General features: G+C 44.0%; 2 protein-coding genes across 6 annotated transcripts in view; both read left to right on the top strand.

The window, feature by feature from the left end:
- Positions 1-2,930: 2,930 nt before the first annotated feature.
- LOC147032184 (inactive ribosomal protein S6 kinase delta-1-like) overlaps positions 2,931-15,527 on the top strand; it is a 53,522-nt gene continuing 40,925 nt past the window's right edge. For 2 of the 5 annotated variants that reach the window (XM_085869552.1, XM_085869551.1), the window contains exons 1-4: positions 2,931-3,273; positions 8,907-8,942; positions 9,951-10,071; positions 11,626-11,741. In XM_085869552.1, coding sequence (XP_085725678.1) covers positions 3,172-3,273; positions 8,907-8,942; positions 9,951-10,071; positions 11,626-11,741 — 375 coding nt within the window. In that variant the 5' untranslated portion in view covers positions 2,931-3,171. Of the gene's footprint in view, positions 3,274-8,232; positions 8,301-8,906; positions 9,008-9,950; positions 10,072-11,625; positions 11,742-15,527 lie in introns of those variants that run through there. The other 3 variants (XM_085869555.1, XM_085869553.1, XM_085869554.1) reach the window with 3 other exon arrangements.
- Positions 3,588-8,054, top strand: LOC147032185 (uncharacterized; the record flags this gene model as incomplete). Its single annotated transcript, XM_085860139.1, has 1 exon — positions 3,588-8,054. A coding segment is annotated over one exon (897 nt), but the record flags the coding sequence as incomplete, so codon positions are not given.

Genomic DNA, 15,527 nt, shown 5'->3' with positions numbered 1-15,527 from the left:
CATTCTGCACTCCATCAGTCAATAACATCAGCCTTCCATAAGGTCTCCCATTCAAAGATCTCTACTTGAGCTCGCAGTCAAATACAATGGTTAAACAGTTCGGTACCATCATGGTTGGAGCGTCCACTTTGAGTCTGAGAGGACAGCGTTTCGAACCCCGGCCACGATCATACTAAAGACTTTCCAAATGGTACTGTGCTGCTTCCTTGCTTAGCATTTGCAAAGGATAGGCAATGGATAAGCAACCATAGGTTGGTAATAATAGCACAGGCTTTGATGGACCTCATGGCCTCCCCCTGCATCAGTTATTTGAAAGGAAGCATTGTGATTAACTTGAGTGTGTCCACTTCAGTTAGATAACTCATTCAAGATGATTTTTTTAATGGAAAATAATGAAATACTAACTGGGTTTTAACAATAATTGGGTTCATGATGGATAACGGATGAGGAAGTAGAGGAATACCAAGTAGTGGTACAAAGTACACAGCCCTCGTGCCAAATAAATAAATAAATCCTCCAGTGCACAACATTGCGGGGGGGGGGGGCGTCTTGGGTGTCCCAGCAATGTGGCCGTGCAGCACGTGGAGACGGATTTGGAGTGAGTGGTGTGCAATAATTGATTGATTCAGTGATTAATTGCGGAATTAAAATAAACTAGTACAGGCCCGTAGGTGCGTGCCAGTATATGTAGCCCTCTCTCTCGCCCCCTCTCTCGCCCCCTCTCTCGCCCCCTCTCTCACCCCCTCTCTCGCCCCTCTCTCGCCCCCTCTCTCTCGCCCCCTCTCTCGCCCCTCTCTCTCGCCCCCACTCTCATCCCCCCTCTCTCGCCCCCTCTCTTGCCTCCCCTGTCTCTCCCCACTCTCTTGCCCCCTCTCCCCCTCTAGTCTCGCCCTTCCTCTCTCCCCCCTCCTCTCTCGCCCCCACTCTCATCCCCCCCTTTCCCGTCCACTCTCTCGCAGATATTGGTCGACAGATAAATGGCCATAACTTGGGAACCACTCCTCCGATTAATATCAAACCTTGAAAAGGCACATCCGTGGGTCCCCAGCAATATTCCTGGCAAGTTTCAATCAGATCGGACCGTCAATCGTGCAAAAAAAAAAAATAATAATAAAAAAAAATATTAAATAATGACGTCATAGCACCGTGTCTTGTCATTGGTCGACAGATAAATGGCCGGAACTTGGGAACCGCTCGTCCGATGGACTTCAAACCTCGAAAAGGCACATCTGCGGGGCCCCAGCAATATTCCTGGCAAGTTTCAATCAGATCGGACTGGCAGTCGTCGAGAAACGGCGGTCGCAGACAAACAAACAGATAGACAGACAGACAGACAGAGGCGCGCGCGCGCGCACACACACACACACACACACACACACACACACACACACACACACACACACACACACACACACACACACACACACACACACACATTGCTGGAATTATAGAGAGATAATAGTTGGAAAATATTTGATTTCTCAATCATTTGCTGAAGAGCAAACCTAAACCACCACTGTTTCATCCAAATCTGTAACTCGGAAAATTAAGTAATTCGTCGAAAAATAAATAATTAATCGATGAATTGATTAATCAATAAATCAAAAATGCCCTTTATAGTCAAATGACTTGTTCACTGTCGTGCCTAAATATCAGCTTCCAAGCTCAAAGGGTGCCTGAGATATGGCCCAGATGAGAAAGAAAATAAATAAGGGATTAATAAATATACAGTAATTAAGTAAGTAATCAATTAATTGATTAATCAAAAAATAAAAATACTATTTTTGCCAAAGCACATCTTCACTTTTGACCCCAAATTTCAGCATTATAGTTCCAAGGATGGCTAAGATATCGCCCAGACAAACAAACAAACAAACAAGAAAACAAGAAGACGTCGTGCAGAGCACGATACTTGCAAAATCCATTAAACAAATTTGACCTCAAAAACAATCGGTGGTTGAATTCATTGACTAAATATGCAACTCCTCTTCAAATTTCAAGTCAATCGGATGAAAATTGAGGATTTCATAAATCTCACCGAAGTTGTTGACCTTTGGCCTCTGTTGACCTTTTGGTCTATGTTGACCTCAAAAATAATTGGCGAGTTGAATTCAGGGACTTGAAATATTTTCAAGTCAATCGGAAGAAAATTGAGGATTTTAGAAATCTCACCTAAGTTGTTGACCTTTGGCCTACGTTGACCTTTTGACCTCAAAAACAACAGGCTTCTTCTTTATGACAAACTCCATCGTGTGGTGAAGTTTCGTGAAGATCGGTTTAAAATTGTGACCTGTAGGCGACAAACAGACAGACAGACAGACAGACGGATAAACACAGAATAACAATATCGATTAACCAATAAAGTTGAAAAATCTTCGATTTTGTAAGGAACAAACAGAATGAAAAGTGAGAACTCACCTCCTTCATTGTCCGGAGATGACGTCATGCATCTCCTGGATATGTAATTGGGAAGGAGCGGTCCCCGGTGTACAACAAAGGGGACGAGAGAAGAGTAAAAAGTGGGCATTGGACGGAGTTCGCAGAAATTATTGGTTGAAGTTTGACTTGGTTTGGGAGAGGAGGAGGAGGAGCGAGTGCCAAAAGGGGAGGAGCAACGAGAGGAGAGGGAGGGGTGAGTTGCGGAGGAGGAGCGAGTGCCGAAAGGGGAGGAGCAACGAGAGGAGAGGGAGGGGTGAGTTGCGGAGGAGGAGCGAGTGCCGAAAGGGGAGGAGCAACGAGAGGAGATAGAGCCGGGAGTTGCGGAGGCGGCGCGAGTGCCGAAAGGGGAGGAGCAACGAGAGGAGAGGGAGGGGTGAGCTGCGGAGGAGGAGCGAGTGCCGAAAGGGGAGGAGCAACAAGAGGAGAGGGAGGGGTGAGTGGCGGAGGAGGAGCGAGTGTCGAAAGGGGAGGAGCGATTGGCGGAAGAGGAGCGGGAGGGAGTTCCGGAGGAGGGGTGAGCGGCGATGTCGTAAAGCCGTGCTTTACGGCATTGTATGTATGTCAGCTGGAACGCTGTATCTGTCTATTTTCCATCCCTTTATCCTTCGGCGAAGGGGATTTAATCACCAATAATTAAAGGCCAGAAAAGGATGAAGTGAAGGAGGTTTTTTTTTTTTTAAGAAGTGGAAGAAAAGGGAGTCTGGAGCCGCAGTCGAGCTGGATGAACGAGTGATGTTCGAGGAGTGGGTGAGTGAGGACTTCGCTCGGTTCTACACCGTGTCCGATACGCGGAGGCACGAACGGGGTCACACTGAGTACAAGATCACAGCTCACGTGAGTCCGAGCCAGAGTCTTTGGGTCCACCACCGGTTCGTGAACCTCTCACACTGTCCCCCCCCCTCCCCATACAGTCTCACGTGTTGGATTTCCTGATGTTCGGACGAGTTTGTAACAAGTTGGGAACACGAAGCCAAATTGATGGTTTTCAAAACTTTTGTTTCTTCCTCCAGGCTCCGAAAAGTTTCTTAAACTCCGTCACCAAATTACAACAAAGGGAACTCAACACACAAAGCACAAGGATACTTGATCCTTGATCAAGGTTTAGTGTAAATGTGGTTTTAAGGGCTAAATTCGAAGTGGTGTAACACACACACAGAGACACACACACAGAGACACGCACACAGAGACACACACACAGAGACACACACACAGAGACACACACACAGAGACACACACACAGAGACACACACACACAGAGACACACACACACAGAGACACACACACACAGAGACACACACACACAGAGACACACACACACAGAGACACACACACACAGAGACACACACACAGAGACACACACACAGAGACACACACACAGAGACACACACACAGAGACACACACACAGAGACACACACACAGAGACACACACACAGAGACACACACACAGAGACACACACACAGAGACACACACACACAGAGACACACACACACAGAGACACACACACACAGAGACACACACACACAGAGACACACACACACACAGAGACACACACACACAGAGACACACACACACAGAGACACACACGCACAGAGACACACACACACACAGAGACACACACACACAGAGACACACTCACACAGTGACAGGCACACGCAGAGACTCACACAGTCACGGAGACACACAGACACAGAGACACACACACACAGAGACACACTCACAGAGACACTCACACGCAGAGACACACACACACAGAGACACACACACAGAGACACACACACAGAGACACACACACAGAGACACACACACAGAGACACACACACAGAGACACACACACACAGACACACACACAGAGACACACACACAGAGACACACACACAGAGACACACACACAGAGACACACACACAGAGACACACACACAGAGACACACACACAGAGACACACACACAGAGACACACACACACACACAGAGACACAGACACACACACAGAGACACAGACACAGACACACACACAGACGCACACACAGACGCACACGCTGTATAAGCAGCCGGATGTGACCAAGTGAAGTTACCATGTAAATGTACCCCCCCACTCTTCAACACACAGTATCGTATACAAATGTATGCAAATCCAGTGATGCAATGCAAATTCAAATCAGTGGAATGAATGCAAATCCTTCACTGAGGATAAAGAAAACACAGGATGTATTGTTGCGGATTTGGAAACCTTGTGCACACAAACAGCCAGAGTCCCCATAGTTCAGTTATTTCGATAAGTATGTGTTCATAGTTGGAATCTCTCCTTCTGTCTTATGGGAATTTCGTGTGTGTGTGCTTCGAGTTATTTTTAGTTAGGTTTTTACAACAACAACTACTACTACATCCTCTACAACAAAGCCACCGTCCCGCACTCAACCTGGTCGCCATTGCTCACATGTTTTTGGCTGAGGCTGTGGGTGGAGCCTCCGTCTCTTTGGATCGAGGCTCCTCCCCAAGGAAGGGCATGCACCATTTCCTCCAGCCAATGAGTGAAGGGCGAGCACCACACGTGCGCCCCCAGCCAATCGGGAGGCTGACCACGAGTCGTCTGACAACCCCTCATCCAATCAGGAGGCGAGGGGCGAGAAAAGAAACCTCTCCCACCTCAAGAGAGAAAAAGAGACGAGACGACGACAGACAGGAGTGATCGAGGCGACTGCCAAGAGAAGAGAAGTGATTGTGGCGATTGGCTTGGTCTACGGTCATGGTTCGAGCGGTCTGCGGTCCTTTGCGGTGGCTTGCCGTGGTTATGGTGACCAAAGAGCAGTGATCGTGGCGACTGCTGAGCGTCTGCGGTCTTGGTGGTGATTGTGGCGCGGTCTGTGGTCGTGGTTGAGCGGTCTGTAGTCTTGGTGCTGACAACGCCAAGGTCATGGGTTTGAGTCCCACGTGGTGGTTCGGGTCGGTGTGACTGCTCGAGGCAGGACAGGTACCCCGGCCCTACCAAATAAAGACCCACGGGGTCCAGGTGTGTGTGTGTGTGTGTGTGTGTGTGTGTGTGTGTGTGTGTGTGTGTGTGTGTGTGTGTGTGTGTGTGTGTGTGTGTGTGTGTGTGTGTGTGTGCCCGTCTGTTAAGTAGAATCGTTAAGTGCTTTGCTCATTGTACATTACATTTCTTTATTCGTGATAACTCTGCTCTGTGTCTCCCTTCCCGATTATTGTTATAAATAAACCCCTGTTAAATGTACCAGCTCGTTTTCTGTGCTTTCCTTCATTGGCCGAGCAAGGTACGTATTGAGAAATAGTAAAGCCGTTCATGCCGTAAATTGTTCATTTGGTCCGGCGCGGTTTTGGTAACTTCCGCTCAGTTATGCCGGATCCGAGTCGGTGATAGCGACTCCATTCAGACAAAGTCGGACGAGGGTGTTGTTTCCCCGGTAGTTGGATGACGTGGGTATTTAGGTATATTGAAATTAGGCAATTAACCCTACCCTACGCGTCGAAATATAGGCGACCATGGTCCGCTAAGGGACCCGTGAACTCTCGGACTTATCCGAGAGTCGCGACCTAAATCCCGGGTGTTTGGTGGGAGACGACTCCACTGCTCCACCTAGTGGTCGTTTATCGCCACTGAACCCCGACCTACAACAATACCACCAAGCAATGGATAAAGCAAATTGATAAGAAATCCTGCTGAAATGCAGTGGTAACAACTAAGTAATTAAAGGATAGACAGGTGCCAAGACAATACGGACACGACAATCAGACACCCCAACCCCCGACAAATGCCCCAATCTAATCCCAAGGGAGGGACGGGTCCAGCAAGATACCAAAATATTTGCCAGAGGATATAGGAGAGGAGAACAGAATTCGAGTCTGTTTTTGGATGACTCAACGTGGTCTCGTCTCAGGCTCAACTGCTGACCCCCAAGGATGGCGCCTCACCACATTCCCCCCTCCGCGGGGCGCGTCCATAAACTCCACATCCCCAATCGATCCGCACAACTCCTCCAACTCTTCCAACACCAGGACACAGCACCTTGCCTCCGGTTCACCAAGACGATTCATGCTGGCTGTATGCGCCTCACCCTCGTCTCTTATTGTCCTCCAATACCACGTGCACCAGGCCACGGCAGGTCTTGTTCCCCACCGGTTCCACACCTGTCCTCTACATGCAGACAGGGCCACCAACTGACCCTCCTTGGAAGGAATCCACAGAGCTCCTTCACAGGCTCTACCCGGCCTCGTTCCCCGTTGGAAACAAAATGGTCACTCATCTCTTTCTGTTTTGCCAACCAGCCAGTGTTCATGGTGTCCACACATGCTCTTCCTTCCATCCTCTCAACTTCTTTTTTTACTTCCTTCCCTTAAAATCCACACAGTTCTGCCACATGAAATTCTGTCGAGGCCTCGAAGGGGGAATAGAAGGTAGAAGGGGAAGGAAGGTCTTGTATCAGAGGAATTGAAATAAAATGAAGAAAATAAGGAAAAGGAAAAAGAAAAAGGATCTATTTTGAGAACCACAGCGACCATGGCAAAACTATTGTAATACACCTCAAAAGTGTCAACGTGATTGCATCGAACACAATAAACCCCATGAACATAACAACACTGGCATGACACTATGATGACGTCGTGCATAAATTGCACCAAATGGTGTAATTTATGCACATGACGTCATCGGAGTGTCAAAGAGTCAGCGTGCTTCTTCAGTTTAATTTATGTTCCTCGCTGCAAATCTCCTGACTCTGCCCTGCTGATCACCAATGTGCTCGCATGGCGGGCGACACTTGTTGCTGACAGGTCGTGCAGCAAGCGCTGTAATGGGACTCGATCTGTGTCCTGCCTCATCAAGATATGGGGTTTGATTCAGATTATACATATATACATGCATACATACATATTTCACACCTCCCACACTCCAGCTGAAGAAGCTGCATAAAGCAACCCAAGAAGGCCTACACAACAAAAGCACTTTGCTGTTTGAAACCCTTTCAAGAATTCCTCCACAGCTATAAAGACGTTCACACATTGTACACACATGAGAATCCCAATGCTACACACCCCTCAGCTACCGGACCGGTTTCATTGCTTATTGGTGAATCATCAGCAACAGCACAGACAGCAATGCATACCAATGAGGGTCCCAATCATGTACCACGTGCAAATGTCAAAAGTAGTCAAGCCAATATATAAATAATAAAGATAGACCGACCCACATCTCTCATCTGTGAATGGAGGGAATAGCCAATCAGCTCTCACGTCATCAACTAAACTCAGATGGCTAAGATTATATAAATTGACACCTCCCACACGCCTCAAGCTGAATAAGCTGCATAAAGCAACCCAAAAAGGCCTACACAAGGTAAGTGTTTTGCATGTGGTCCATGCTTGTGTAGGTTTTCTTGGGTTGCTTTATGCACCTTCTTTGGCTAGAGTGTGGGAGGGGTCAGTTGTTTATATAATTTGAGCCACCTGGCTTTAGTTGATGAGGTGAGAGTTGATTGGCCATTCCCTCCATTCACAGGTTAGAGATGTGGGTGGGTCTTTCTTTATTTTATATATATATATATATATATATATATATATATATATATATATATATATATATACATACATACATACATACATACATACATACATACATACATACATACATACATACATACATAACCAAAGCACACAGCTGTTATTAGCAAAGGTATAAATATAAAGAAAACATTTAGAAAATAGATAAGGATAGAAGAAGAAAAGGGAGGTTAAAAAACAAAATCATCGACTAATCACAAGGAAGTGGCTTTGGCTGTCTGTAGGCTGTTGGTGGATTGGGGCTGAAGAGTGGAAACCGAAAGAAAGACTTGAGTGTGTTTGTGTTTGCAAGGTGAGCAGGAGTTTGAAGGATTGATGTTTGTGTAGGATGGGAGGAGGGGGATTTGTAGATGTAGTGGCCTGGTTATAAATGCTACGACTTGAGTGCTCATCTTGATATGAAGCTGGAAGGAACGAAAACTAGAGATGGTTAATGGGTGAAAAAGGCATTACAGCTCAAATTTTGCGAATACGTCAACTTGGCGTGCGTGTGTGTGTGTGTGTGTGTTTGCGCGTGTGTGCGTGTGTGCGTGTGTGCGTGTGTGCGTGAGTGCGTGTGTGCGTGTGTGCGTGTGCGTGTGCGTGTGCGTGTGCGTGTGTGTGTGTGTGTGTGTGTGTGTGTGGTTTTTACATTTGGAAAGAAAGGTTTACATTTGGAAGAAAAACTGCCCTCCAGTCAAGGGTCCATGAAAAATAATGTATGTTTGCATATATAATACACAAATGTGTAAGCTTCTTATTCGAGTCTGCTAGTAACGTGTGTGTGTGTGTGTGTGTGTGTGTGTGTGTGTGTGTGTGTGTGTGTGTGTGTGTGTGTGTGTGTGTGTGTGTGTGTGTGTGTGTGTGTGTGTGTGTGTGTGTGTGTGTGTGTGTGTTTTCTCTCATTTTCTTTTTGCAGATTGTTTCGCGATCAGATTTTGAGAATGTTACCGAGGTACTTGCGTTGTGGTGTGTGATTTGTGCTTTATGGGCACATTGCTGACATTGCTGAATTTCCAGGTTCAAATCCCATGCCAATAATTTATGCATGTCCTTCTAATTTACGTTGACATTACTTAATTCCCTTGGTCCTGCATGTATGTAGTATGACATATCAATCCCCTCGATGAGCGTAAAATCGGGTAAAAACGACTTTTGGCAGGCATGACCCACATAAAAAACCCCCAAAAAACAAACAATTTATTTATCGATTTTATTTTATTTTATTTTATTTTATTTATTTATTTTTTTAAAGTTTGGGTTTTCAGTGCTTTTTGAGTTTTGAAATGAGAATAATTTTATACATTGAAGGCCAACACCGATGCGTTAAAGTTTCTACAATGTTTACCCCCCATTCCCCTCACCTCTCCCAGTCATCCCACCTGCAATATTTTCTACTCCCATTAACCCCACCTAACCCAACCCTCTTACAGGTTACTATGTTTCCTCCCCTCCTCTCTCTCCTCTTTTCGTGTTCATTCATTCCCTTACTTGTTTTGTCCAACTGTTACCCCACATTGCCGCACAGTCAGTTTGTTTCCTGTTTACCCTCCGTAACCCCGCTCTTCCATGAGCCTCAATCCTAAAAAGCAAAAGTACAACCTAAGAGTGAAACATTATATCATCATATTGGTAAACATATCGTTTTGTGTCATGCCTTAGTTTTTTAAGGATCTTGCTGAAATGAATAAGGTGCGTCGTCGATGATGTATGATGTTTTGTATATGCTGTGCTGGCATCTAGAACAATCTTCCTGGAATGCTTATTCGGTGGATTTGCTGTTCTGTTTGCTGTGACTCTCTTTTTACAATTCCCTGTTTGGAATGACATCTCATTTCTGTCTGTCCCCCTTTTTTCTTTTTTTTTTTTTCTTCCTGTTTTTATTTTATTTTTATTTTTTTCCTCCACATATGTCTTCCTTCCCTTTTGCCCACATTTCCACTTCGGAAATCATCTGGCTTAGCTCGTAATTTGGAAACGTTGCCGGGATGTGAAGAGGTTACACAAAGCTCTCTTCGCCATTTCTAACCAACTGCGGAACGACTCGATGATTTTCCCCCCATTCTCTAAGACCAAGTCTTTTGGTAAGGACCAAACGTTTTTTTTGTGTGCATGAGCTAACCTCCTCTCTGTACGTCCTTCCTGATACTGCAAAGCAATGAAAGTGTGTCGCCCTGCATTGGAGGATTGTTGGGGGGGGGGGTGTGGGGGGAAGGGGGCATGCATGGGGTGGGGGGGGAAGGGGGCATGCATGGGGTGGGGGGGGGTGACTGGTGAGCAAATGGATTTTCTGCTTCTCTCCTTCACTTGATTCACAATGCACTTCTCATGAATTATTAATGAGCACAGCAGATTGGGGACCAATACATCTCTTTTCTGTCACTGATCCTGTGAAGTTTCTCTTGTGAAGAAAATGTGCACCTGTGTACGAATATGTTTGCATGAATTTAAGAAAAAATAACATATTCTGGGATCAGGAACATGCACAAGTAAAAAAAAAATACTAACAATAAAAAAATTCTTTTTAAAAACTAACACATTTTATACGATTGTAACTATTAAAGGAACTGATGTTGAACACACATCTGAAATTTCTGGGTCCTTGCTCTGTCTCACAATCATTCTGGTGTACTTGTGCACTCTCACGGTGATCAAACTGATGATGGGGGAGGAAAAAGGTGTTTGCATCACTTTTTGAGCCCTTTGTTTTTGTATGATCGACCAATCGGCGATCGATCATTATTTGTGTTTTTAAGCATGCTAACTCAAGAAGATGGACGTTATTGTTTATTAAGCGGTATGCTCTCTTTTTGTCCTTTCTGCCTTGATTTGATGACCTTTTGTTCCTCTTGAATCTACTATAAGTGGACAAGTTGGGTGTCCTGTATGTGTGTGAGGCATGCTTTTTTGTGTGGAGTTCTCCTGGAGCTTTCTTCTGTGGAATGTGATGCACCAAAATGATCGTCATGATCTCCGAAGTTGATTCGGCTCATTAACTGCAAAGAACCCAGAAGAATTCCCACGTTTTAAACGCACGCCGTGTTGACGTGTAAAGAGCAGCTCAATCGGTCCTTCCGTGGCATGGCATTCAAATTCCAAAATAAATGACAAAAAATAATGATAACATTGAAACAAAGCATATATTAATTAATACTAATATTATTAACAACAAGCATGATAATATTTGCCAATAATAATAACGAACATATAATACTCACCCTGGCCCATGGTCATCTTGGCTTGGTAAAAGGTAAGCTAATGCTCCAGCAGTACGGCGGGCAGGTATACCACAAGGCCATAAAGAACAATGAAAATTTGGTCCAATGGACCAACGGGCCCACGAGTCGAATAAATTGTTTGGCCCAAGATATACCTTTGAAACAATCCTGTAGAACCTGAACCTGGAGAAAGGGGGAGGTTTCCTCTGGTACCTGATGATGCAAATTGATGTTGCTTTCTCTCTGTGCCAGCAGATTAATGCTAATTTTATTTTGTGTTTGAAGGATACCCCTGATCTGTGTTTTATTGATGCCATGACAGATGCTGTTCTCGTTTGGTTTTTATTTTCATAGTCTTTATATATTTGCATTGGTTCACTCAGAAATAGGTATGCCTGCTAACGTAGCGATATCCTTCAGGACGATTCAACGAGTACGTAATCGAGGAAAGGAGGCAACAGGCTGAGGACTTGCTACAATACTCAGTGACTGTGCCCAAACTGCACAACAGTTCAGAACTGAAGGACTTTTTCAAGGTTGAGCATTCACCCCTCCCAACTCCATGATGTTTACTGTCTATTTCATAGTGCACATCATTGAATAGAAGTGCTAATTCGGCTTAAAACTTGTTTTTAGATTCCTGGCTTTAGGTCTGTTTAGCATCTTAATGTGAATGCTTGTTCGATGGCGTTGTGACTCGATTAAAAGGTTTGAGTCATTTGTTAATTTGCTTACAGATTTGTAGCCCCCAATCTGGTGCATGGTTGGGGACTCAGTGCATCCTCCATGTCTGGAGCCTCCACTCAAAAACGACCAGACGCATTTCTTTCCTATTCGGCACATGGATGCAATAATGTCTGGGCAGCAGGCATGTCAAATATTTTTGGGGACTGGAGACAAAAGTCATGGGACCTACGATTCATTTTTTTTTTTTTAGAGACTATAACAGGATTGTATGTGCTTTGTGGAACTATTGTTTATTACCCCACACCCACGAAGTGAAAAGTGGGGTTAAGTAATTGTTTCACCATCTGTCTGTCCCTCCTTCCATCCACAAACGTCAGTTTATGATCGAGGAACAACTTGATTTTAAATGAATGTTGTTATATATACCTCCGCCACCGATGGTGAAGGAGGTTGTGTTTTCACCCCTCTCTGTCTGTCTGTTACTTGCAAAATGGAAGATTTTTCAAGTATATTGGTCAGTCGATTTTGTTACTCTGTCGCTGTTTGTCTGTCTGTCTGTTTGTCGCCTGCAGGTCACAATTTTAAACCGATCTTCACGAAATTTCACCACATGGTAGAGTTTGGCAAAAGGAAGAAGCTTATTGTTTTTGAGGTCAAAAGGTCAATGTAGGCCAAAGGTCAACAACTTGGGTGGAATTTCTAAAATCCTTAATTTTCATCTGATTGACTTGAAATTTGAAGACGATTTATACATTCAGGTCACTGAATTCAACCGGTGAATTATTTTTGAGGTCAACATTGACCAAAAGGTTAGCATAGGCCCATGGTCAACAACTAAGGTGGTGTTTCTAAAATCCTCAATTTTCATCCCATTCACTTGAAATTTGAAGAGGACTTGCATATCAGGTCACGGAATTCAACCATCAATTATTTTGAGGTCAACATAGGCCAAAAGGTCAACCCAGGCCACATTTCTAAAATTGTCAATTTTCATCCGATTGACTTGAAATTTGAAGAGGAGTTGCATATTTGGTCATTTATTTCAACCACCAATTATTTTTGAGGTCAGATTTGTTTTATGGATTTTGCAAGTATCGTGCTCTGCATGACGTCTTCTTCTTGTTTGTCTGTTTATTACTTACGAAATCTAAAGATTTCGTAAGTATATTGATGACTTCCATCATCTGTTTGTGTGTTTGTGTGTGTGTTTGTGTGTTTGTTTGTAGGCACGATAACTCGAGAACGGAAGAAGCTACCAATGTCAAATTACACCACGTGATTCAGGAGGGTGATGGCTAGTGCTGATTAGATTTTGGTCGAAATCGGTCAAAGGTCAAGGTCACAGTGAGATCAAACATTCGATTTTTGATGGTTTGGTGCAGAATCATCATAGAAACTTCTGGTTTGCGTCACTACCTTCTCTAGAGACAGCTTTTATTAGACAAGGTCAGAGGTCAAGTTGACAATTTCGTAAGTACCAGTCTATGACTGCTTGTTACTTGACGAAATCTACGATTTTGTCAAGTATGTTGGTCAGTTCAGTTTGTTTGTTTGTTTGTGTGTACGTCTCGCTCTACAGGTCGCATTTCGAGTCGGAATGTCATGGAACTTCACCAATGGACTTATTGGCCACCAGAATAGAACCCTATAACTTTTGGCATGTCAAGGTCAAAGGTCAAGGTCAGGAAAAATTCATGAAAATCCGTATTTTTTTAGCATGGGCCGATTTTCAAAAATTTATGTCTCTGCCAAATCTTAACGGATTCCTTTCAAATTTGAAACACGGACGTAGGAGGGGAGTATCTTTGACTGGATTAAAAATCTGTCACATCCGTTATGGATTACGGAGGTGACAGGTATTTTAATTTAACATGGTAAGTGCTATCGACGGTTTTTCATGGTAGTCATGATCACTTATGAATTTCATCAAGTCCTGGCCCTATGGGCCATTTTTATTTGTCTGTTTGTTTGTGTGCAGGATATCTCAAAAAGTTGTAGACGGATCTTGATGAAATTTGGTGGACAGGTTTGGCTTGTGACAAGGAAGAAATGCTTCGATTTTGGTGAAGATCCGAATCTGGATCTGGATACGAGAATTATTTAATTTTTGAAGTGATTTTTCACCATCGAGAGATCGAGCCAAAAACGACATATAGCATGATATTTCAAAAATGTACTGGGCCCGATATGTTCTCCCGGATCAGGCATTGCATGGCAGAGGTATGCGCTCTACCGAGTGCTCTTCTAGTTTGAACATGAATTGGAAAACAAACCGATAGTTTAGCAGTACTTTGCCTATGAATTCATGCTGATCGCACTTATGCACAGAAAGGAGTGATATTACTTTTTTTTCTCTCTGTCTGCCTGTCTGGTCGTCAAACAAAATGAAAATAATTCTAAACAGGAAATGTACTGTTTTTAATGTCATCATCAAGGACATAAACCACAGGCATGAAGAACTGATGTCACGTGTTAAAAGGTGGTTTATAAGACACTGGCATCTACAGCGGCGAACTTCCGCATTTTCTTTTTCTACGACAACAACAATCTTTATTTTATTTCAATTGAATCATATACTTGAACAATGACCGTTTTTACAGCCATTTTTCCCTGCTGTGCAGGGGTTTGGCTTTTTCTTGAGGCAATGTTTTATGGCCGGATGCCCTTCCTGACGCCAACCCTGGTCGCCTCTTACGACACACAGCGATATGGTACACCTATTCTAACCGGGGCATACACTGGGACCAGTACACTGGTACTCATTTCGCCGACCTCGGAAGGATGACAGGCTGAGTCAACCCCCTGGTGTTAATTCAGCAGCCAACGGGGCTTGAACTCAGGACACTGGGATCCCAAGCCGCCACCCTAACCACTAAGCCAACACCAGGCTTATATACTTGAACAATGTCAAACACAAATCATCTTTTTGGCACTTCTAAAACCCTTCCATTTAGTAGTGATTGAACATGTAAAGGTGGTGTCTAAATACACCATCAATGGTGCTAAATTTCTGGAATTGTTTAATATGACCTTTACAATCATTTTATTTCAATTGAATTACAGTGAAAACTCTCAAATCCTAAATTTCAAAATCCACAATATCCCAAAATCCAAACAAAATTCAATGTTCAAAAATATATATATGAAAAAAAACACCCCAAAAATTAATGCATCATCTGCTTAATACCTATTCATCTGCTGGTGTGATGGCCACATTGAAGAATGAGTTCACCATCAATATCTGTTCTTGGGCAGTTGCATGTGCATGAGACTCGGTGACACAACCAACATTCAAAATGCGTAGTATAACTTGTGGCCACTTCCCATACTCAATGACACTGTTGAGCAACTTGAAGTCTTTGAAGGTTTCAAACTTTCAAGTGAAAATGTTGAGACAGCAGAATTGATACGTTATGCAAAGGGTATGAACGCTGAAGGTGGTCAAGGACTTGCATGAAGATGACATCGTGGAGTTGTTGAATTGCGACTGTGAAGCGTCTGGGGTCTGCCACATGACGGATTAAGAGATCGTTGACATGGTTATTAACCCCAATGAAGAAAATAATGATGACTGTGAAAGTGAGAGTGAAGAAATAAAGTAGAAGATAACCATTGATCAGGGAATAAAACTTGGA

The sequence above is a fragment of the Eptatretus burgeri genome, chromosome 2, assembly GCF_056783735.1.
Source record: "Eptatretus burgeri isolate ZD-2024b chromosome 2, Ebu_testis_v1, whole genome shotgun sequence".
Classification (NCBI taxonomy): Eukaryota; Metazoa; Chordata; class Myxini; order Myxiniformes; family Myxinidae; genus Eptatretus; species Eptatretus burgeri.
This window is presented reverse-complemented; position numbering and strand designations above follow the sequence as displayed.